The sequence below is a fragment of the Coturnix japonica genome, chromosome 27, assembly GCF_001577835.2.
Source record: "Coturnix japonica isolate 7356 chromosome 27, Coturnix japonica 2.1, whole genome shotgun sequence".
NCBI lineage: Eukaryota > Metazoa > Chordata > Aves > Galliformes > Phasianidae > Coturnix > Coturnix japonica.
This window is the reverse complement of record NC_029542.1, coordinates 4,292,943-4,313,582: the sequence shown is the minus strand read 5'-3', so window position 1 is coordinate 4,313,582 and position 20,640 is coordinate 4,292,943. Positions and strand designations below refer to the sequence as shown.

Here is a 20,640-nt window from a genome sequence, read left to right as displayed (position 1 = left end):
CCGCTCCGCTGCTCGGGCTCTGGCTTTTGGGGAGAGTAAATAGGGGTAATTAACGCCCTTACGGACAACCCCGACCGCTCCTCGGTCTGCTGCTGTTACTGAACGGCAGCGATTACAACCCCTGTAACAGACTGTCACGGATCGGAGCAGCACCCAACGCGCTCCTCCACGTGTCCCCTCCCAAAACAACCCATTGGGGGCTGCGGGAAGAGCCGTGTGTCCGTTCCGCCCGCACGGACATGGGACGGGCCGCGGTCAGCACCAATCTCCTCGAGTTCAGCCGCAGCCCTGAGCTCTGGCACAGCGCAGGGACCCGCCTCGTCTGACCGCATCCAGCGGCGAAACCAGCCGGGGGGGGGGGAAGAAGCAGCGCAGCGCAGTGACCACGAGGGGACCCGGACACCCCAACTCCGAGCACATCCCGGGGATAATCGGCATCGCTCGGAGCCAACTCCGCCCTGCGCGCAACGCGCAGCGCAGCACTAAGACCCTGCTCTCCCGACGCGCACCGCCCCTTCCTCCCCCCTCCCCCGTTCGCCTCCTGCGCGGAGCGCTGCGCTGCGCGGCCAGTGCGCGGCGGCGGCGGGGATGGGCTGCGCGGCGCTGGCGCTGCTGCTCCCACTGTTGGCAGCGCAGCTTTGCGCGGCGCAATACGAGCAGTACAGCGTGCGCGGATTCCCCGCGGCCGCGCTGGAGCCGCTGCAGCGCGCCTACGCGCGGGCTCTGGCGCAGTACGCGGGCGCGCAGTGGGCGGAGAGCGCTCGGGCTCTGGAGGCCAGTCTGCGGCTGCACCGGCTGCTGCGGGACAGCGAGGCTCATTGTCACCGCCGCTGCGCAGAGGGGGGACCCGCGGAGGAGCCGCTCGCGGATGGGAACCGCGCGGAGTGGGAGTGGGAGCTGCTGCTCTTCGGGCGGCTGCTGCGCCGCGCGGGATGTTTGCGCGCCTGTAAGCGCGGCCTGCCCGTGTTCCAGCTGCGCTACCCTCCTGCGCAGACGCTGCGCGATTTCCAGCGCCGCCTGCCCTACCAGTACCTGCACTACGCGCTCTTCAAGGTGAGGAGGGCGCGCAAATGCCGCGCAAAGTTGGGAGAGGCGGGGGGTGGGGAATGGGGGGCTGCTCTGGGCTGGGGGTGTGGGCGTCCCCCACCGCGCACCCCCACATCTCCTGTACCCCGTCCTGCACCCTCTGCCCTACACTTCTCCTATTCACTCCCCTCACCCCATGCCCCCCACCCTGTATCTCTCACTGCCACCCCCAGACCGTGTCTCCCCATCCCCACATCCTGCTCCCACATCTCTCTGCCATGTGCTCTCCCCTCCTGCACTCCCCATCTTGCACCCCCTTTCCCCCCCCATCTCCTCCATCCTGCTCCAGCAGCACCGCACGTCATCACCAGCAGGATATGAGGAGCGTGATCAGGATGGGACCCGTGTGGCTGCCCTCCCCAGCCCTGCATTGCCCTGATCTCCCCCCTCCCACAACCCCTGCTGGGGGTTCCCCAGATCTCCCCATGTCCCCCATCCCTCTGTGGGCGCAGACATCCCCCAGCTCAGCTCTGTGGGTGCCCCTGGTCCACATGGAGAAGTTTTCCAGGCTCAGATGGAATTTGTGCAGCTCTGCTGTGCCTACATTCTGCTTCTGCTTCAACGCCGCTGCCCTGAAGTCCCCTGGGTTGGTGGAACATTGCCTGGGGAGGGGGACACGGGGCTGTCCCAGCTGGTGGAGCGTGGCTGCTTTGCTCCTCAGTGCTGTGGCCCCACTCAACCCGCAGTGACGAGGAATGTCCTGACCTGGATACTTAATGCATTTTCCTCTCGGTTGCTCTGGCTAAAATCCGTTTAAGGGATGGTTCGTCCAACCCCTCCAGCTTTGCTTCTCGGAAGTTGCAACCTGAGAGCTCATAGAAGCAGCAGCAGAGTGGGGGCAGCTGTTGAGCTGGCAGTGGGGCTGGAGGAGAGTCTGACAAACCCATGCCACGTGGGTCGCTGTCAGAGGGGCTGCACTGTCCATCAATGGGATGTACCTGCCCTGCCCACACCTGCCCATCCTTCCTTGCCAGTGAGCGATGGGTGTTGGGGCTGCCCCATCCCGGGAGAACATCCTGCCCTGGGACACATCCCAGCACCGTCCCTGCAGCCCCACACACCACCCCCTCTCTCCACAGTCCAACAAGATCGAGAAGGCGGTGTCTGCTGCTCACACCTTCCTGCAGAAGAACCCCAAGCATGAGATGACCCTGAAATACCTGAACTACTACAGGACGATGGTGGATGTGGATGAATACCTCGTGGACCTGGAGGCTCAGCCCTATGAGGTAAGGAGGGGACAGGCCGGGGCGGGAGAAGGAAGAGGAGCATCCCACAGGGTTGGTGTGTGCCCAGCAGAGCCCCAGCACCCCCACCTTCCTGCTCCAAAAAGCATCTCTGGGGCTGGTGCCAGGGATGGAGCTGTGTCTGCCAGGCACAGAACAGCTCTGGGGGCTGAGCCATCTGCTATGGGGCTGGGCACGGGGCCTGGAACCCAGCAGGGAGGTGAGCAGAGCCCTCTTGGTCCCACAGCCCATCTTTGTGCGCTCAGTGAAGCTGTACAACAACGGGGATTTCAGGAGCAGTGCAGCTGACATGGAGCAGGCTCTGGCTGAGTACTACAAGGCGTACGAGGACTGCCTGGCTGGCTGCGAGGGCGCCTACGAGCTGCAGGAGTTCAAGGACTTTTACCCGGCCATCGCAGGTAGGTGGGCAGTGGGGGGGGGGGGGGGGTGATGCGGGGCAATGGCTGACACCTGTTCCCAGACCACTATGTGAGCGTGCTGCGCTGCAAGGTGGGCTGTGAGGGCGAGCTCACCCCCAACGTGGGCGGCTACTTCGTGGAGAAGTTCGTGGCCACCATGTACCACTACCTGCAGTTCGCCTACTACAAGCGTGAGTGTGGGCTGGGGGCTGGGGGCCTGAGCCCCTGGGGGGTCCCAGGGCTGGGTGTCACCCTCCATGTCACCCCCATGTCTCACTCTGCTCCTTGCAGTGAATGACGTGCGGGATGCGGTGCGCAGCGTCTCCAGCTACATGCTCTTCGACCCGGATGACGCGGTGATGCAGCAGAACTTGGTGTACTATCGCTTCCACCGCGAGCGCTGGCACCTGCAGGAGGAGGATTTTGAGCCCCGGCCGGTGAGAGCCCCCCCAGCCCCTGCCATGGGGCTCTGCTCAAATGGGGGCTGACATGGTCCCCGCTCCCCCACCCTGTGCCCAGGAAGCCGTGCACTACTACAACCGCACAGCTGCGCAGAAGAAGATGCTGGAGTTCGCCAGGCAATACCTGCAGGCTGATGATGAGGTGGGTGACGGCCACTTCTGGGGGTCCCATGCAGGTGGGGGCTGTGGGTACCTGTGCAGTTATACAGACAATAGGTGAACAGATGTTCTGTACAAAAGATTATCATGATAGAAATATGATCTATGACATGCTATCCATGGTCTATCTATGCTATCCCACCCTGTGCTGCAGATGGAGGTGGATGATGGAGAGGACCTGCAGGATCTGCCTTCAGACAGCGAGTTTGAGGGTGAAGGGGACTATGAGGAGGGATTCTTCGCAGAGTGGTGGCAGGAGCCCAGCACCAAGGGGGACAAAGCAGACGAAGGTTCCTGACTGGGGACTGTGATGCAAAGCTGGAGGGGGGCTGCTGCTGCATCCCAGTGTTACCATCCCCTCTGTTTGCAGAGACGCTGTGATGTGCCAGGAGAAGGGGACTCTGGCCCTGACGGAGCAGGATGGTGGTGGCCGAGTGGTGCCATTCTGGGGCCTCCAGGCTGCAGGCTCTTGCTCCATGCACGGGAACACGGGTTCACTGGGAAGGGCTGATCCTGCCCAGTGCTCCCAGCAGAACTGCCCCATCTACAGGGACATGCTGCCATAATTCCCATCCGAGGAGCAGCCGCACCACTGTGCCACCACCTGCCTGGTGCCCCCTGAGCCCCCCCAGCCCCGATGTCCCTGGGAGCCCCATAGTAGCGCTCCATAGCAGCACTGAGATTTGCTGTGCCCCTTCATTGCTCCCCCAGGAGCCACTGACCAGGGGGCCAACAGCAAACCCCTGTGCTGCCTTATGGGTTCTGTGCACGGTGCTGGTTCTGGCAGCAGCCCACCCCCACCGGCAGCTCCCAGAGCCGCCCCTTCCCCCCGTCTCGGTGCTGGGTGCTGCTCCTGGTGCACGGCATCCCTGTGCCACTGTACCCCGTCACCACCTCTGCCCCACAAGTGCCTTCATCTCTCTCCCAGCAGCCCCCAGAGCTTTAAGCTCCATTAATTTAATACTTCCCATCTCGCTTTTATATTTTTCGCTCGTTTATTTTGTATTTTAAACGTTCTGGTGCTGAACTTGGAATAAAACTCGGTCCGCTCTTTTGACGGCCGCCTCTGCCCGGAGCAAATCGGGACGGACACAAGTGCCATGAAAGACCATCTGGGGGGGGGTCGGTCGGGTCGGGACCCCCAGGCCGGGCGGTGGGTGCTGGGCGGCCGCTGGTGCAGCCACGGCGCTGCTTTGTGCCTGGCGGCCGTCGAGCTGTTGGCAGCACGAGGCTCCGCCGGGACTTGGCTGCGGTGACTGAAACCGAGAGGCTGAATCACGGCGTGAGCCGCGGGCGAGGGAAGGGACGGGATGGGGCGGGACGGGACGGGATGGGACGGGATGGGGTGGGATATTATGGGATGGGATGGGATGGGATGGGATACAATTGGATGTAATGGGATGGGGACAGAATAGGATATAGAATGGGATGGGGAGGGGTGGGATGGGATGGGATATTATGGGATATTATGGGATATTATGGGATGGGGTGGGATGGGCGCTGCCGCTCCCCGCCCTGCTCCAGCTGCGTGTCTCCCCCGCTCCGACCCGCAGTGCCGCCCCCCGCCCCCCCTCCATTTACCCCCCTCCATTTTCCCCCCCTCCATTTTCCCCCCGTTGTCCCGACCCGGTTCGGTCCCGTTCGAACCCTCCCGGCTCCGCCCCGTGACGTCACCCAGGTGGGCCCTCGGTGCGCTCACGCCCTTCCCCACCCGCCCTCGCCCCGCCCCCGCCCCGCCCCGCCGCCCAATCAGCTCCCGGCGCGCGGGGGGCGGTCTCCTCCCCGCCAATGGCGAGCGGATAAACACGGGGAGGGGGCGGGGCCCGGTCAGCAGCGGCGAAGACGGACGGGAAGAAGAACCAATGGCAAGCGGGCAGCGCTGTGAGGGGCGGGGCCAGGCGGGGCGGGGCGCCGTTCGCCTTTTGTTCGTGCGGGAGCGGGGCGGGCGGCAGAGCTGCGGGAACCGGGAGAGGTGAGAGACGGGGGGGGCGGGCGGGGGGCGAGGGGGGGGGGCCTGGGCTGGGGGGTCCCGGCATCGAGGGGCTCCGGGCTCCGCGCGGTGTCGGGCTGTTACCGCCCCCCCCCCCCGGGGCAGCGCCGCGCCCGGCTGCGCTCATCCCGTCCGACCGGTCCCGAGCAGCCCCGGGGCTGCGCTCACCGCCGGGCTCGGTTCGGTTCGGCCCAACCGGCCCCGTGCGGTTCCGGTGCTGCCGCTGGGCGCTGCCCCGGGTGGTTGTTCCGGCGGAGCCGCTCACCTGCCCCGAGCAGCCCCGGGGAGCGGGACGGGCTGCGGGAGGGGAACGGGGACGGGGGGGTTAATGAAGCGGCTCCTGTTCATCCCGCCGCGCTGACACCGAACGTCGGGGCAGCGGAACTGAGCGGGGAGCGACCGGCTCGTATCGTCGTCACGTTCTCGTTGCGTTCGCTGGGTGATTAGTTTAATTAATCGGCGCAGATTAAAGCACGACGCGGGGCCGCTGCTGGGAGTTGCCCGCGGAGGAAGGCGTGGGTTGTGCGCGGGGGGACGCGGTGGGAGCGTGGGCGGCTCCCGGGGCGCAGCCCGGGCCGGGACGGAGCCGTGCTGACCTCAGCGCTGTCCCCGCGTCCTGCCGTGCCCTCCCCGGTGCTGGTATCCCCGGGCCCCCCCTGTCCCCGCTCCGGGGCTGTCCCTGCTCCGTCCCTTCTCTGTCCCTGCTCCGTCCCCTTCCCACCCGCAGTTTGGTCCGTCGGTGGGGGGCGCGGATCCCCTCCCGTGTCCTTGTGGGCGTGCGGCGGGGCAGTGTGCGGAGCGGAGCAGCCATTAAGGTCCTTCCACCTCCGAAGGCCGTAATTGTTCACCGCTTTGGAGGATTTCCACAAAGTGGTTTGAAAAACCCATTTGGCAGCGAACTCGGCTTTAACAGGTGGGCACAGGACGCGCCTGCGCAAAGCCCGGGTGGCGGTGGCCGGGGGTCGTTTTATCCCCGGTTCTGGTGCCGCTCGCTGGGCGATGAGGAGCTGCTGGGGGGGGCTGAGCTGCAGCTGCCCGACTCCGGCGGTGGGGAAGCGCTGGCGGAAGCGTGGGGGGGGCTGCAGGCCGCCCCAACCCCCCCCGCCCCCACAAACAATGGCTCCCATTCCATTGTCTGGTGCTGCAGCCACTCCCCTGGGGACAGCGGGGATGCCGGCATGAAGCACCTCGTGCCCCGTCCACATGTGGGTCCCCGTGGGCTGTGCCGTTGGCACCACTGCCCGTGGTTTGTTCACACCTGGAGACCACGGAGCGTTTCGCCTCTGAGCTGTACATGAAGGTCGGGTGCTGCCCTCCTCCTCCTGGGAATCCTTCCTTGTTCCCCCATCAGACCCCCAGCCGGTTGGGGGGTGCAGTTGGCAGCCCGCAGGGAGGAGCTGCGCTGTGGGGCTGCAGTACAGGGTCTGCATGGGGAGCTCACAGGGCTCTAATTGAGGTGTCTGTACCACAGCTCATGCTGCTCCTGAAATTTGAAATTAGGCTGGCTTCTAATTAGCAGGAGTTAAAAAGAAGTTTCATTTCTATTGAAGCACTGCAAGTCTGCCTTGGACTTCTTGTGGCACAGTTGCCAGCTCTGACTCTTGTTTTAGGTGGTGTTTTCCCACCTCGGTGCTTTAGGGCTGTGCCTGGGATAGGCAGCAAATGGGGTCTGGGTGGCAGCTGTGGGTCCCAGTTGGTCTCCTGGGACCTGGGGTGTCCCCCACGGGGCTGTGCCCTGCTGGCAGCGCCTGGCTCGCAGTCAGCCCTGGAGGATGCAGCACTTGAGCTGATGCAGCATTTCCAGCTCCACCAGGGTTGGGTTTACCCCGTTTCCCAGGGACAGGGTTGGGTGTTTGGGGATGGAGCAGGCACGCTGTCTGTGCATGGGAGAGGCTGCCAAAGAAGTCTTAAAACTTGACCTAAGCAGCTTAAAAACACATCTGTGCTTACAGTGCTGCTGGCCAGAGCTGAGCTGCAGAGTGCTCCAAAGCTGCATCCTGTGCTGCCAGCTCAAGGACGGCCCAGCACAGCCCTGGATGCCACGCTTGGCGTGTTGCTGCCTGCTCTGCTCAGTGCTCCCGAGGCCCACATGCTGCAGGGGTGGTGCAGTGCACCCAAAGCTTTGGGGTCCAGTGGTGGGGGGGGCAATGCTGTGTGTGCTTCATCACCCCCTCCTCCCCCCGCTCCCCTCCATGCTACATCAGTCCTTCAGTGCATCCTGGGGTTTGTCCTTACTGTGTGCTCACTCTGTGCTGGCTTTGGGCTCAGGAGCCTCCTGGGCCAGTGCATCCTCCTGCCTCCATGGGGTGAGAGCTGTCTATGCTCCCCCCTTGTGTGCAGTGCACTGTGCTTTGTAAGGGTGGTGAGGGGAATACAGGAGGAGTGAGGGGCAAGATGTTTCTAATTAGACAGGCTTGAGATATCTCTCCAAATCTGCCATCCCCGATTGGTTTTTCTGCAGCTGCTGACAGGCCTGGAGGCATTTCATAATGCTTGAATTGCTCGGATCTAAAATCCCTCCATGCAAAGGGCAGGAGCCTTGTGCTGGAGCGGAGCTCCTGGTGGCTCGGGGCGCTGAGCTGTGCTGGGGCTGCCATGGGATGCTCAGTGCTCTCTGAATATCCCACACCTGCTGACCTGACCCATTCCCCCAGTGCTGCGGAGATGCACAGGGGGGGTCGTGCAGCACTGCAGCTAAGGCTGCAATCGGCCTCGTGGCATCATCGCCATGCATTGGGCAGGGGTCTGTTGGGGGCATTGCTGGGGGGGGGCAGGTGCTGGCACTGAGCTCCTCCAGCACAGTGCGGAGCCCTGGCACTGTGAGGCAGCCGATGCTGCTGGGTGGTGGCACAGCTGCTCCATGCTGGCAGGGCTGTGCCAGTCCCCACCTCGGTGCCAGCAGCAATCCCACTCCTTTACCCACATCCCCGCCGTCTCAGGGATGCGTTGCCGTGCTGCTTTGTGCAGACACAGGGCTGGGATGGCAGGGCAGGAGCGTTCACTTTGCTGGTGGCAGAGACCTTTGGCTGCTGTGCGAGCGCTGCTGTAATCGCAGTGACACCCAGCCGAGCCCTGGTGACAAATCATTAACCTGCTCCGACAGGCCGTGTGCTGACGGGTGTTGGCGATAATTCCCTGTGAAGCATTTGAACTTTGCAGATGTAATGCAGTTGGATGGGGAAATGAAGCTGGGGCGCAGCAGCCCTCAGCCCTGCTCTGCTGGCAGATCTGGGGTGGCAGAGCCCTGTGCCATTGGACACCATTATTCTTGCTGGAAACACACATGAGCCTCCAAGCTGAAATCCTAAAAGCTGCAATTATTGCGTTCCTGAAGGACAATTTGTTCCTGGTGCTCTCTAAAACAAAACATTTCTTTTCTTATCCAGATGGAGCTGTTGGGATTGATTGCACCGTGCCAGCTCTCCTGTCACGGACAAATGGGGAGCTCCCATCCTCCCCACCCGTGTCTGTAATGAGACGTGCCACCTCTGCTGGCTGAGGGCTGTGCCCTGCTGGGCTGGGGGGCACCTCCCCTGCTGGGCTGCTTAGTGGGGAGGGGGCTGGGGCGGCAGTGCGGGATCCCTGCGCGGTTCCCAGGATGGGGCAGGGTGGGGTGGGACGCTGGTTCCACGTGCGGGAGCGGCTCCTGCTCATGGCAGGGATGGGTGTTGGCGCTGAGGGCGGAGGGAGGCCCAGAGCTGTTCTTCACCTGGGAGCGAGCCAGGACAGCGGCCACGGTCCCGTGTGGGTTGTGAGGGTCCCCAATGTGGGCAGAGCCGTGGGGAGGGGGGGGGGTTGTGGGTGCTGATGGAGCTGGAGGGGGAGCTGAGCTTTGCCCACAGTGTGTGCAATGGGGCTGCACCAATAGCTCAGCATCACATCTGGATTTGGTGGGAATTGATAGAGACACAGACGGCCCCGTGCTGGGAGCTGATGTGTGGCGGTGCTGTGTGTGCTGTCACGGCAGAGGAATGTGCAGCAGAGCACCTTGTCCCCTCGTGCTGGCAGTGCAAGAACATGACAGCCCACACTTGCCTGTGCTGGAGCTGTCAGCAGCTGCTCTGTGGGGCGGAGATGTGGGGCTCTGGTGGGGAGCGGTGCTGGGGGAGCAGTTGGGGCTGGGGGTTGAGCACCAAATAAAGGTGGCTGTGCTCAGCTCCTTTGTCTGTGGGTTGCCGAGGGCTGCGTGTGCACAGCTCTGGGATGGTTCTCATTCCCTTTGAACCCTTTGAGTTATCTGTGCTGCAGAGCCCTCCTGGAAGCAGCCCATGTGAGCGCAGAGCTGACTGTAACGCTGCCCCTTGATGCTGGGGAGCTCTGAGAAGTGCCTTTCTCTCCCTGCCTGCGCTGCTTGTTCTTCTGAAGGATTCTGTTAAAGCCTATTGAAGCTCTGGTTGTTGGCAGTGGTGCCAGACGTGGGATGCCGCTGCTCCGGCACTGCTGTGCTGTCTGGGCAGCTGGGAAGGGCAGAGGTTACTGGTGTGCAGTAGAAGTGCATCTGAGATCACCCTTCCTTACCCTGTATTTGTTGAATTGCCTTTAATGCCTCTTTCCTTTCTTTAAAAGCCTCAGTGGCTGTAGTTGCAGTTGCTCGCGTGCTTCCTGCAGCCCAGCTCGCTGCTGGTGCACAGTGCAGCTGCGGTGCTGTGCTTTGTTCTGTGTGCTGGGGGGGTTGGGGACACCTCACTGCTTCTGTGCCCAGTCAGAGCCTCACACCACCAACACCTCAGGGTGACAGAGCTGTCTGTGATGGGGACGTGGTGCTGCAGGGGCTGCTGAGCAAAGCAGCACTGTGAGCCCACCGCCAGCACTGCAGGTGAGGGGACCCCAGGCAGTCCTTACCTCTGTGTGAGGCTCTGATTATGGCATCCCCGCTGCTGTGCTGGGCAGCTCAGCTGTAAATCAGTGCCTGCTGTGGATGCTGCGTCCTGCCCGTGTCACGGAGCTGCAGGAAGGGGCTGCGGGGGGGAGGTGTTTACTGGAGACTTCCCCTGCAGACAGTCAGGGGGGGCTGTTGTGGGGGACGATGCTGTCTGGCTGCTGATCAAACAGCCTTAGAGGAGCCTTCTGGCCGAGCTGTGCAGCAACTTCCCCTGTTTCTTCACCAGGATGCCTGGCTCCAGGAAGCAGGAGGAGAGGGTTTAACCTTTTCCCAGCCCTGTTCCTCGCCTGCCCCTGTGCTGTGCCCTTCCAGAGCTCTTGTATGTGCCGGGTGTATCCCTCCTTCTGTGAGCTTCTGGTCCCTGCTGAGGGATGGGGACGGGAGAAGCTTGTCTGGTTCCTGCCCCTCTGAGAGAGGAGTGGGATGTGTGCTCAGGGCTCAGAAAAACATCAGGCAGGTGCCCATCACTGGGGTGGTGCTGGGCCTCCCTGTGCTCATTGATGTGGGCCTGTTCTGACTGTAGCCATCCCTATCAGATCTCCTGAGCTCATCTCAGCAGCTCAGCTCACCTTGAGTGTCATGGTGCAGACAGGGAGGGGGGGGCTGTGTTGTGTGTGTGATGAACAGCTGTGTATGAAGTCGGTGTCTGAGCCAGACTCAGGAATGCCTGGGAAATGAAGTGTCTGTCATACACCAGTAATTGTAGAGCAGCATTGCAGGTTGACTGGCTGTGTACAGATGGGAACTGGCCCCTCCTGGCAGCTCTGTGCTGTGCATAGGACCTGGGCTGTAAAGCATTAATGTTTTTGGCTTTGTCCATCCAGGGCAGCTTTCCAAGTGGGGCTGTGGGGACCTGGTGGGTTCCTGTGGTTGCTGCCATGGGGCTGTGTGGGTGCCATGCACAGTGCAGAGCCTGCACCTATCTCTGCTGTGGGGGAAGAGGGATGAGTTCCCCACCCCCTGCAGCCTGTTGGTGAGTGCTTGTGTTGATGTTGCCTTTATCAGGTTCCCAGCACCGTCTGGGGGCTCCAACTTTATGGCCACAGTGACCAGACAGGGGCAGCTCCTTTGTGTGACTGAGGCTTGGCTGGGTGCTGGGCCCCTCAGTACAGCATCATCCCCACGTTGCTGCTGCACTGATCAGAGCATGCAGCCCCTACCATGGGAATAACCCCCCCCAGCAGCCTCCATTAGCGGGGTTGCCTCTCGCTGCCTTATAAACATTATGCACAACCCATTAAAGTCGGAGCGGTACTGAGTGTGCAGAATGCTCCTTTACAGCTCAGAAAACATCGAATTGACGAGCAGCACCCAGCTCTGCTTCCAGGAAGGGCTGCTGGGGGGTGGGGGAGGCGGCGGGCTGTGGAGCTCTCCGTCTTTCTGTGCCCCACAGCTGCTCAGCAGGAAGGAGTTGAAGGTGTTTTCTCTACCTGGCCGGGATGTTTTCCCGGTGACTGTGGGGCTGTGCCGCTCGTTCTGCTGGGAACAGCCCGCAGCGTTGGGGCGAGCCGCGCCAAGCCCGAGTGCACCGCCCAGCAACCCCCCTCCCCGAACCCTTTTCCCCCTCCCCCTGCACGTAATCCGCGTCCCGGCACCACCCGACGCCCTGACTCAGCCGGGCGCTGTGGGGCTGGGGGCTTCTCCTGCCGTCCTTGCACCCTGCGGGACCCCCCGAGCTCTGGGCTGCAGCGGGGCCCCGTGTCCCGGTGCTGTGTACCCAGGTGCTGGTTACGCCTCTGCTTGGCAGCGCTGCTCCTCGAGTCTGAAAGTCTGACTCATCCCCTCCGTGCAGCCCAATGTATGGCGACGGGCTGGGGGCTGCGGGGGGTCGGTGACTCAGCCTCCTGCCCCCTGTGCTTGTGGGGCTTTGACCCCCTACCACTACTCCCCCATGTCCCCATCCTGCAGGCGGTAGAAATCCAGCCCTGCTCTAAAGCGCAGGCTGCGTCGGTGGGGGTTTGGGGCTGCTTTGTCCCCGCGGTGCGTTTGGGGTCGGACCCCCAATGTGGGCGGCAGGGCCGGGAGCAGGGCTCGTCCCTCGGCACCTCCCTGCCAGCCGACAGCTGCTGCGGGCTGCCTGGGAGCAGCGTCAGCCCCGCGGTGACTCACGGCATCGCCATCCGGGCGGGCGCTGCTCCTGTCTGCGTGGGACCTCCCGTGGGGCCCGGCTCGTCCTCTGCTCCCGGAGCCTCCCGGGCCGGGGTTGGGTGCGGGGTTCCCGTGCCCGGAGCGTTCCCAGCGCTCACGGCTGTGGCACCCCGTATGCATGGGAGGGGGGGCTGGTGAGGGGGGTCACACTAGTGTCCCCCAAGTCGGTGCTGCCCGGAGCCAGCCCTGAGTGTGCCGTGGGCACCTGTGTGTTGCTCTGGGTCTGCCTGGTTATTTTTAAGGGCTTTAGGAGTGTCACCAAAGGGTTTATGTTATTCCTGAGGGCTCAGCCTCGTGCTCAGCCCCCATCAGCAGAAAGCAGCCTGTGAGCACCGTGGCCCATTTGCTGCTGGGACGTGGTTTTGCGTGGCAGGCACTGGCTGAGCTCCGTGTTCGTGTCTGAACAGGAGCAGCAAAGTGCTGAGCTGTGGGTTCGTCACGGCTGTGGCTTCGTCATGGCAGCGCTGCCTTTCATCTCGCTTGGGGGAGGAGGGCAGATAACGATCTGCGGGGCCGGGCTCTGACGCTCCCCTCTGCCCCGCAGTGCAGCCATGGAGGTGATGAACATGATGGAGCAGCCCATCAAGGTGACAGAGTGGCAGCAGACCTACACCTACGACTCGGGCATCCACTCGGGAGTCAACACCCAGGTGCCCTCCGTCAGCAGCAAGTGCATGGGGGATGATGACGAGGTGTATGGGAAGCAGTACACCATCAAGAAGACCACCACCACCAGCTACTGCCAGGGTGGGGGCCAGGGCCAGAGCCAAGCGCAAGGTAGGGGCGGGGGAGCTCTGCTGCTGCTGCTTTCCTTGGGGCTGTTGCTGTGCTCCCGCTGGGCACTGCTCCACACAGCCTTCCCGTGGGCTGCTGCTGCCTGAAATCCCCTCCTGCTGCCCTCCTTCCCTGCACTGAGGGCACGCAGCCAGCCCTTCGCCCTGCTGAGCCAAGCTCATGTTGCAGCCGCTTGGCTGGCTCTGGGGAGAGCAGCAGGTCCCAGCCCACGGGTCGGCGTCAGCTCTGGTGTTCCTGCTTGGGAAGCTGCCTTGGCACGGCTGCAAGCTGCCACTGTGTGCCACAGACCTGATATCTGGGGTGCAGCCATGTGGGCACAGCTTGTGGTGCCGGAGGAGATGCTTCCCCTCACCCTGCCCCCAGAAGGAGGGCAGAGCTGTGCTGGTTCCCCCCAGAGATGGGTGCTGGAAGGCAGAGCTGCAGTGCTGGTGGAGCAGAGCTCTGCTTGCTGCCTGTCCTCTTCTAGGGGGGATGTGTGTCTGTGATGGGTATGTTCCTGCTGTGCCCATCCCTGCAGCCTCGGCCCAGGAGGGCTCTGTGTCCTTTTCCTAATCCCCATTGCCAGCTGGTCCCAAGTTGAAATACTCTTAATTTTTTAATTAACAGGCCTTGTGTGACAATTGCCTAATCATACTGCCTAATTGAGTGTTGCCTTATCTCTGTACTGCTGTATCTGTTTACACTGGAAGCAATGGCTCCTTGCAGGACGTGCCAGGACTGCTGACAGGGTGGGGGCATCGTGCTGGGAACACTCCTGCAGGAGAGCCTGGCTTCACGCTGCCTCTCCATCTCCCCGCAGCCGACATGGAGGCTCAGCTGGCCATGACCCGGGCTCAGCGTGTCCGTGCTGCCATGTACCCCGAGACGGTGGAGGATCGCTCGCTGCTCATCACCACGCAGGTGGAAGGGCAGCAGACCAATGTGCAGCGCCTGGCGGAGCCCTCGCAGATGCTGAAGTCGGCCATCGTGCACCTGATCAACTACCAGGATGATGCTGAGCTGGCCACCCGCGCCATCCCAGAGCTCACCAAGCTGCTCAACGACGAGGACCCAGTAAGCAAGCATGCTTTGTTTGGGCTTTAAGCTTCAGGGCTTCTGGGGCATCCTTCCCACCACCTCCCTCCCACCACCTCCTTCTCCCCTCTGTGCTGTGGGTCTGACCTTATGCTGCATTGTTGCTCCTGGAGCAAGGGGAGTGAGTTGTTAAAACCAGCAGCCTCGGTGCAGGGCGACCCATTGGAGCAGGAATCCCGGCGTACCCCAGGACCCCACACCCACCCCTGGCTCCTCTCATTACTGCAGGTGGTTGTCAGCAAAGCAGCCATGATTGTGAACCAGCTCTCCAAGAAGGAAGCGTCCCGCCGTGCCCTGATGCAGTCATCTCAGATTGTGGCAGCTGTGGTGCGCACCATGCAGAGCACCAGCGACCTGGACACGGCACGCTGCACCACCAGCATCCTGCACAACCTCTCCCACCACCGTGAGGGACTGCTCTCCATCTTCAAGTCTGGTGGCATCCCGGCCCTCGTCAGGATGCTCAGGTACAGGGGGCTGGACAGGAAGGGATGGGCTTAAGATGAAAAAGGATGAGCTGAGATTGGGCAAAAGAGGGTACCCACACTGTGCTGACGTGGCTCCGTGCCGCCTGCAGCTCGCCAGTTGAGTCGGTCCTCTTCTACGCCATCACCACGCTGCACAACCTGCTGCTCTACCAGGAGGGTGCCAAGATGGCCGTGCGCCTGGCTGATGGGCTGCAGAAGATGGTGCCGCTGCTGAACAAGAACAACCCCAAGTTCTTGGCCATCACCACCGACTGCCTGCAGCTGCTCGCCTACGGGAACCAGGAGAGCAAGGTGAGCCTGTGGCTCGGGGGTCCCTGCTGCTCAGAGCCGTGGTTCTGTCTTTGTGCTTGGGCTGCTGCTCTCCTCCTGTGCAGGAGCCCCTGAAGCCCTGCGGGGCCGTGAGGTCTGCTCCCCTGCTGGGTGATGCTGCACATCCTGGGGGTCTGCAGCGCGTGGTGCTGCCCACACCCTGGCCCTGACCCTGCCCCCTTACCTTGCAGCTGATTATTTTGGCCAACGGAGGCCCCCAAGCCCTGGTGCAGATCATGCGCAGCTACAACTATGAGAAGCTGCTGTGGACCACCAGCCGGGTGCTCAAGGTGTTGTCAGTCTGTCCCAGCAACAAACCTGCCATCGTCGAGGCTGGTAAGAGCTCTGGGGCCGCCTCCTGAACTCTGTGGGGTTTTGGGTTGATGCTGTTCGCCCTCCCATAGCACTGACTGCCCCTGGCTGCTTGCTGCCCACCCCTCTGTGCAGTGCAGCCCCTGGGGCCCCAAGAAAGAGTGATACTGCTGCATCCCTCCCACGGGCAGCTGCCCTGTGTGGCACGCCAGTCCTTGAGCTGCCGGGTCCCACCGCCCATGTCCGGGTCTGTGTCTGCTGAGGCACTTTCTGGGGCTGTGTGTGGGCAGGAACCGGCCTGGCTGGCGGGCAGGAGCTGCTCTGCTCCACATTTAGCAGTCAGCCTCTGCTGAGCGACGTGCTGCGTTGGAGGCGGCAGCCGGGTGGCACCCAGCCTGTACTCGCTGTGCAGTGCCACGGCTCCGTTTCCTCTCTGCCGGGAGCTGCATGTCTGTATTTATAGACCCAGTGTCTCGTGTCTCTGGCAGGTGGCATGCAGGCTCTGGGCAAGCACCTGACCAGCTCCAGCCCCCGGCTGGTGCAGAACTGTCTCTGGACCCTGCGAAACCTCTCTGATGTGGCCACCAAACAGGTGGGTCTGGGGGCTGCCGCGTTGTGTTCAGCTCAGCTTTTTGGGGAGCTCCTCCCAGCTGTGCCTGGGGTCAGTGCCACCTCTGTGGAGCCCCGTGCCCATGCCAGCCTGATCCTGAAGTGCTGTCCTTACTTTGCTCTGCATCAGCAGCATCCCCAGGCACCCTGATCTTGCAGCTGCCTTCTCAGCTCTCGGCCCCATGAGGATGCAGAGCCCGAGGGGTGCCCAGGGCTCAGCTCTGAGCTCTTCCAGCCGTTCATCACCTCCTGATGCGTTCCCCATGTGCTCGGGTTGCAGATTAGCTCCTGATGCAGTGTGGAAACTATTTGTGCTGGCGGTGGAAGTGTGCAGCCGGGTCCCCTGGCTCTGGCTGCAGCACTTTAACCCCTTCCTGGCACTGTCTGCACAGCTGGGGCCAGAACTGTAGTCACTATGGGATTGTTCAGAGTCAGGATGGAGGGAGAAGCCGCTCTGACCCCTGTCTGTGCTTCTGCAGGAGGGTCTGGATGGAGTCCTCAAGATCCTGGTGAACCAATTGAGCTCTGACGACGTCAATGTGCTGACCTGCGCCACCGGCACGCTCTCCAACCTGACCTGCAACAACAGCAAGAACAAGACCCTGGTGACACAGTCCAACGGGGTGGAGGCGCTGATCCACACCATCCTGCGGGCGGGCGACAAGGAGGACATCACCGAGCCGGCCGTGTGCGCCCTGCGGCACCTCACCAGCCGGCACCCCGAGGCCGAGATGGCACAGAACTCCGTGCGGCTCAACTACGGCATCCCCGCCATCGTCAAGCTGCTCAACCAGCCCAACCAGTGGCCGCTGGTCAAGGTGAGGGGTGGGGGGGGCTGCGGGGAGCTGCAGCTGGAGCCCAGCGCACCGGCTGCTGTGTTTCCGTCAAGCTAATGGCTGCTAATGGGAGGAAATTGCTCGTGCTCTGCTGCTGCGGTGAAACCCACCCTCACCCCCCGCTGTGGGGGTGTAGGATCCGGTGCAGGAGGATGCAGGAAGCCGGAGGCAGCGTGTGCTGCGGGGGGGCTGTGGGTGGGCTGCGGGGTGCCCTGTGCCTCTGCTCTCTGTCTGAATCTCTGTGCCCTCGTTGCAGGCCACCATCGGGCTCATCCGCAACCTGGCCCTGTGCCCGGCAAACCACGGCCCGCTGCAGGAGGCGGCCGTCATCCCACGCCTGGTGCAGCTGCTGGTGAAGGCTCACCAAGATGCGCAGCGTCACGTGGCGGCTGGCACACAGCAGCCCTACACGGTGAGTCCCCAAGCGGGGTGGGTGTCTGTCCCCACGCTCAGTGCATGGTGGGACCATGGCATGGGGACCCTCTGAGCACACATCCCCTCACAGGATGGTGTCAAGATGGAGGAGATAGTGGAGGGCTGTACAGGAGCGCTGCACATCCTGGCCCGGGACCTCATGAACCGCATGGAGATCTTCCGGCTCAACACCATTCCCCTCTTTGTGCAGGTAGGGGCTGGGACACGGGGCTGTGCCGTGCCACCTCCCAGCTGCTGGGAGTGCACATGTCCATGTAGGGCTGCACTGGGGACACAGTCTCACACCGCCCTGTTCTCTCCCGGCAGCTCCTCTACTCACCAGTGGAGAACATCCAGCGCGTGGCAGCCGGCGTGCTGTGCGAGCTGGCCCAGGACAAGGAGGCTGCTGATGCCATTGATGCCGAAGGGGCCTCAGCTCCTCTCATGGAGCTGCTGCACTCCAGGAATGAGGGCACAGGTGAGTGCAGCCCCAGCCTTGTGCTGGGCTCTGCTCGCCGAGGTGGATCCCTGGGCCCTGCTGCAGTGTTTCAGCTCCTGTCCCCCCACAGCCACCTATGCGGCCGCTGTGCTCTTCCGCATCTCCGAGGACAAGAACCCCGACTACAGGAAGCGTGTGTCTGTGGAGCTCACCAACTCACTGTTCAAGCACGACCCCGCAGCGTGGGAGGCGGTGAGTGCATGGGGACGGGGAGGGGCGGCCACATTGTGCCCCCACATTGAGCCTGCACGGCAGCGGTGGGTGGGCAGAGGGGAGGTGGTGGCTCTGGGTCATGGGATGGGGATACCAAGTGCCACGTGCATGTTCCCTGAATCTCAAAGTGTGCCACCTTCTTTCCCAGGCTCAGAGCATGATCCCCATCAACGAGCCCTACTCAGACGGTGAGTGCAGCCCTGGGTCTGTGCGGCCTCTCGGTCCCTCTCAGCGCAATGGGAGCCAGGAGGGCGGCTGTCACCCACAGGCACTGAGTGTCCCCTGTCACCCAGCAGAGATGGACCCTGGCTACCGCCCCATGTACTCGGGTGACATCCCTCTGGACCCCATTGACATGCACATGGACATGGATGGAGATTACCCCATGGACGCCTACAGTGACGGCGTCCGCGCGCCCTTTGCTGACCATATGCTCGCCTGACCGCCCGCACAACAACAGGTAGGGGGGGCTGGGGGGGCTGGGGGGCCACATCCCGCTCCCCAGAGCCCACGGTGACACCCATTCCTCTGTGCAGGAGTTTCCTCCGTGCAGAGGGCGGCCCCAGAGCTGAGCAATGGCGAGAAGGACTCGGGAGACAGAAGTGCCTGACGACAAACGTCCCCATTCCCACGAGAGGTTTCATCTCCCCGTTTAGTTTTCTCTTCGCTGTGGGTCTGTGCAGGTCCTTCCTCCTGGGACTGCTTCGAGCACCTACTGCTGCACCCGGCATCCAAATACAGTTTCTGAAGCTTTAAAACACACAAATCCCGCATCTTTATCAACCTTTCATTGGCAGGATGGTCTTTTCTATGAATATATATATTTCCTTCTTATTTTTAATATGGTGCCAACGGCTTTTGCCGTCTTTAAGTTTGTGCTTTCTAACGTCCCTGCAGTTTGTTCTGGGGAGGGGTCTGCTGGGAGGAGCCCCTTTGCTTTCTGCAAGCTTTGGTGTCCGAGGGGCAGCCTGGGCTTTGCTGGGAGCAAACGGAGCCGCTCCTGGAGCCCTGGGGATGGTGGGGTTGGGATCTGCTGCGTGGAGCCGACTGAGTCCCGCAGCACCCATAGAGGAGTGACTCCAGCAGTAGAACCGTGTCCTTGTACCCATCTCTGTGGCACATTTTAACCCTTTCCCCTCCTTTTGGTGAGTGGTGTTTCCTCCCTCTTTCCTTATCTGATGACTTTTCTGAAGAGGTTCTGGATCTGATGGTTTCACGCTCTGCCTGGAAGTGGACGGGCTGTCACTGCAGCGTGGGTCCAGAAGGGAAGATTTTATTATTTCTATAAGTTGTTTTTTGTATAGACCAAAGCAAAGAATAAAATAACCCCCCCAGCCCCGGGTCGTCGTCAGCCTCTTCTTTGTTGGCCTGGGGACATTGTGGGTCCCGTTGGGGTGGGGTGGGCATCGCCCTGATGTGGGTATGGCGACATGTCTGCTCTGCCAGGAGGCAGCAGCTCCTGGTAATTAAGATGTTTGTTCATTAAGGAGCATCACTGGCATCTCAGCTCCGCTGCGGCTCGGAGCTCGTCTTAATGAGCTCTAGGGATAAACACGCGCTGCAGCCGAGCTCCGGTGATGGATGGATGGAGCGGGGCGGGATGGAGCTGCGTGCGGCGGGGTTAAAAGCGGCGACCGATTCCCATCCAAACTCCCGCAGCCGGGTTGTGCGAGCGGCACAGATGGAGGGAGGAGATTCACCGGCAGCTGCTCCCTGCGAGCGGCGTGGAAGCAGCTCCGGGCGCCGGGCTGGCAACGTGCTGAGAGGTGGAAACTTCCCAAAGTTATCCGTGAACTTGGCGGTGCCCATCTGCTCGGCCGTGTCCCCGCGTCCCCCCTGCTTGGCACGGGGAGCTCAGCCGGGTGCTGGCACGGGGGTGGGCTCAGCTCCGTCCTTGAGCTTTGTGACAGCTCTGCTGTGAGATGGGAGAGGGTCGGGACGGGGGTGTTCGTACATCTGTTGTGATCAGCTCCCCAGCGCCTGGAGCGGCGCGGGGCTGCTCTGAGCTGGACGCCTGCAGGGTCCGGGCTGGGGTGGAAGGCAGAAAGGAGCGGGGCGGGGAAGCGGGGTTGGCTCCAGGCCTGTCTCATTGAGCCCGGCCAAGCCTCGTGCAGCAGGGATACGGCCCGGCTTCCTGCTCTGTCCCGTGCCAGGATCGGGGCCGTGCAAAACAACAGCTGTTTTCCGGGAGCCGTGGGAGCCGGGCAGCACGGAGCGCAAATCCGGAGGGTTGCGTGGCCCTGCCCGACAGAGCTGCTGCAGTGGTGGGCAATGGGGCCAAGCCCTCGGGACAGCCCGGGGCAGCCCCTGTGCGCTGCTCTGCTCGCTGGGCGCTGGGGTCCGGCCGGGAGCGCCCTCCGTCCTCGCAGTGCCCCGACCCGCCCCGTCCCGCCTGTTGCCCTCTGGTGGAGGAGCAGGAGCGGCCAGGCGGTGCCATCCCACCCTGCGGGGTGCGAAGGACGAGCTCAGGCTGCGGGACGTTCTGCGTTCGCGCTGCCCCCGTCCCGCTGCTGCAATGCGACGGCTCCGCAGTGCCCAGCTCGACCCCTGCAGCCCCGACTCCTCCGGCAGCGATCGGCAGGGACGGCACAGCCCGTGACGGCGGGGTCACAGCAGTCCTGGTTTTACGGCCGTGATGGTGTTGGTTTTATGGCTGGGCTCGTGATGTGTTTATGGCCGTGCTGGCACCGCCGCGGGTCCTCCCAGCCCCGTACCCGCAT

At 62.7% G+C, this 20,640-nt stretch overlaps 2 protein-coding genes across 4 annotated transcripts; both read left to right on the top strand.

Annotated features, from left to right (window-relative positions):
• The first annotated feature begins 536 nt into the window (after window positions 1–536).
• Window positions 537–4,426, top strand: P3H4 (prolyl 3-hydroxylase family member 4 (inactive)). 2 transcript variants are annotated; one of them, XM_015885739.2, is made up of 8 exons: window positions 537–1,053; window positions 2,166–2,315; window positions 2,560–2,731; window positions 2,794–2,922; window positions 3,023–3,168; window positions 3,251–3,334; window positions 3,506–3,641; window positions 3,722–4,426. In XM_015885739.2, exons 1-8 carry the CDS (start codon window positions 589–591, stop codon window positions 3,730–3,732), a joined length of 1,293 nt encoding a protein of 430 aa, XP_015741225.1. In that variant the 5' UTR covers window positions 537–588; the 3' UTR covers window positions 3,733–4,426. The 2 variants fall into 2 exon arrangements, with proteins under 2 accessions (XP_015741225.1, XP_015741226.1); XM_015885740.1 differs by lacking the exon at window positions 537–1,053 and adding an exon at window positions 1,832–2,059.
• Window positions 4,427–5,225: 799 nt separating this feature from the next.
• On the top strand, window positions 5,226–19,260 carry JUP (junction plakoglobin). 2 transcript variants are annotated; one of them, XM_015885822.1, is made up of 15 exons: window positions 5,226–5,323; window positions 12,916–13,148; window positions 13,966–14,219; window positions 14,469–14,707; window positions 14,818–15,019; window positions 15,229–15,373; window positions 15,838–15,941; window positions 16,438–16,776; window positions 17,051–17,206; window positions 17,300–17,419; window positions 17,536–17,686; window positions 17,778–17,899; window positions 18,069–18,108; window positions 18,217–18,380; window positions 18,457–19,260. In XM_015885822.1, exons 2-14 carry the CDS (start codon window positions 12,923–12,925, stop codon window positions 18,360–18,362), a joined length of 2,244 nt encoding a protein of 747 aa, XP_015741308.1. In that variant the 5' UTR covers window positions 5,226–5,323; window positions 12,916–12,922; the 3' UTR covers window positions 18,363–18,380; window positions 18,457–19,260. The 2 variants fall into 2 exon arrangements, with proteins under 2 accessions (XP_015741308.1, XP_015741307.1); XM_015885821.2 differs by lacking the exon at window positions 5,226–5,323 and adding an exon at window positions 12,380–12,483.
• The last annotated feature ends 1,380 nt before the right edge of the window (window positions 19,261–20,640 follow it).

Coding starts and splice junctions, on each gene's coding strand:
- JUP (XM_015885822.1), top strand. CDS start 12,923: ATGGAGGTGATGAACATGATGGAGCAGCCCATCAAGGTGACAGAGTGG. Junction 15,942..16,437: donor CTGATGTGGCCACCAAACAG/GTGGGTCTGGGG, acceptor GTGCTTCTGCAG/GAGGGTCTGGATGGAGTCCT. Junction 17,207..17,299: donor GCACACAGCAGCCCTACACG/GTGAGTCCCCAA, acceptor ATCCCCTCACAG/GATGGTGTCAAGATGGAGGA.
- P3H4 (XM_015885739.2), top strand. CDS start 589: ATGGGCTGCGCGGCGCTGGCGCTGCTGCTCCCACTGTTGGCAGCGCAG. Junction 1,054..2,165: donor TGCACTACGCGCTCTTCAAG/GTGAGGAGGGCG, acceptor CTCTCTCCACAG/TCCAACAAGATCGAGAAGGC. Junction 2,732..2,793: donor CTTTTACCCGGCCATCGCAG/GTAGGTGGGCAG, acceptor ACCTGTTCCCAG/ACCACTATGTGAGCGTGCTG.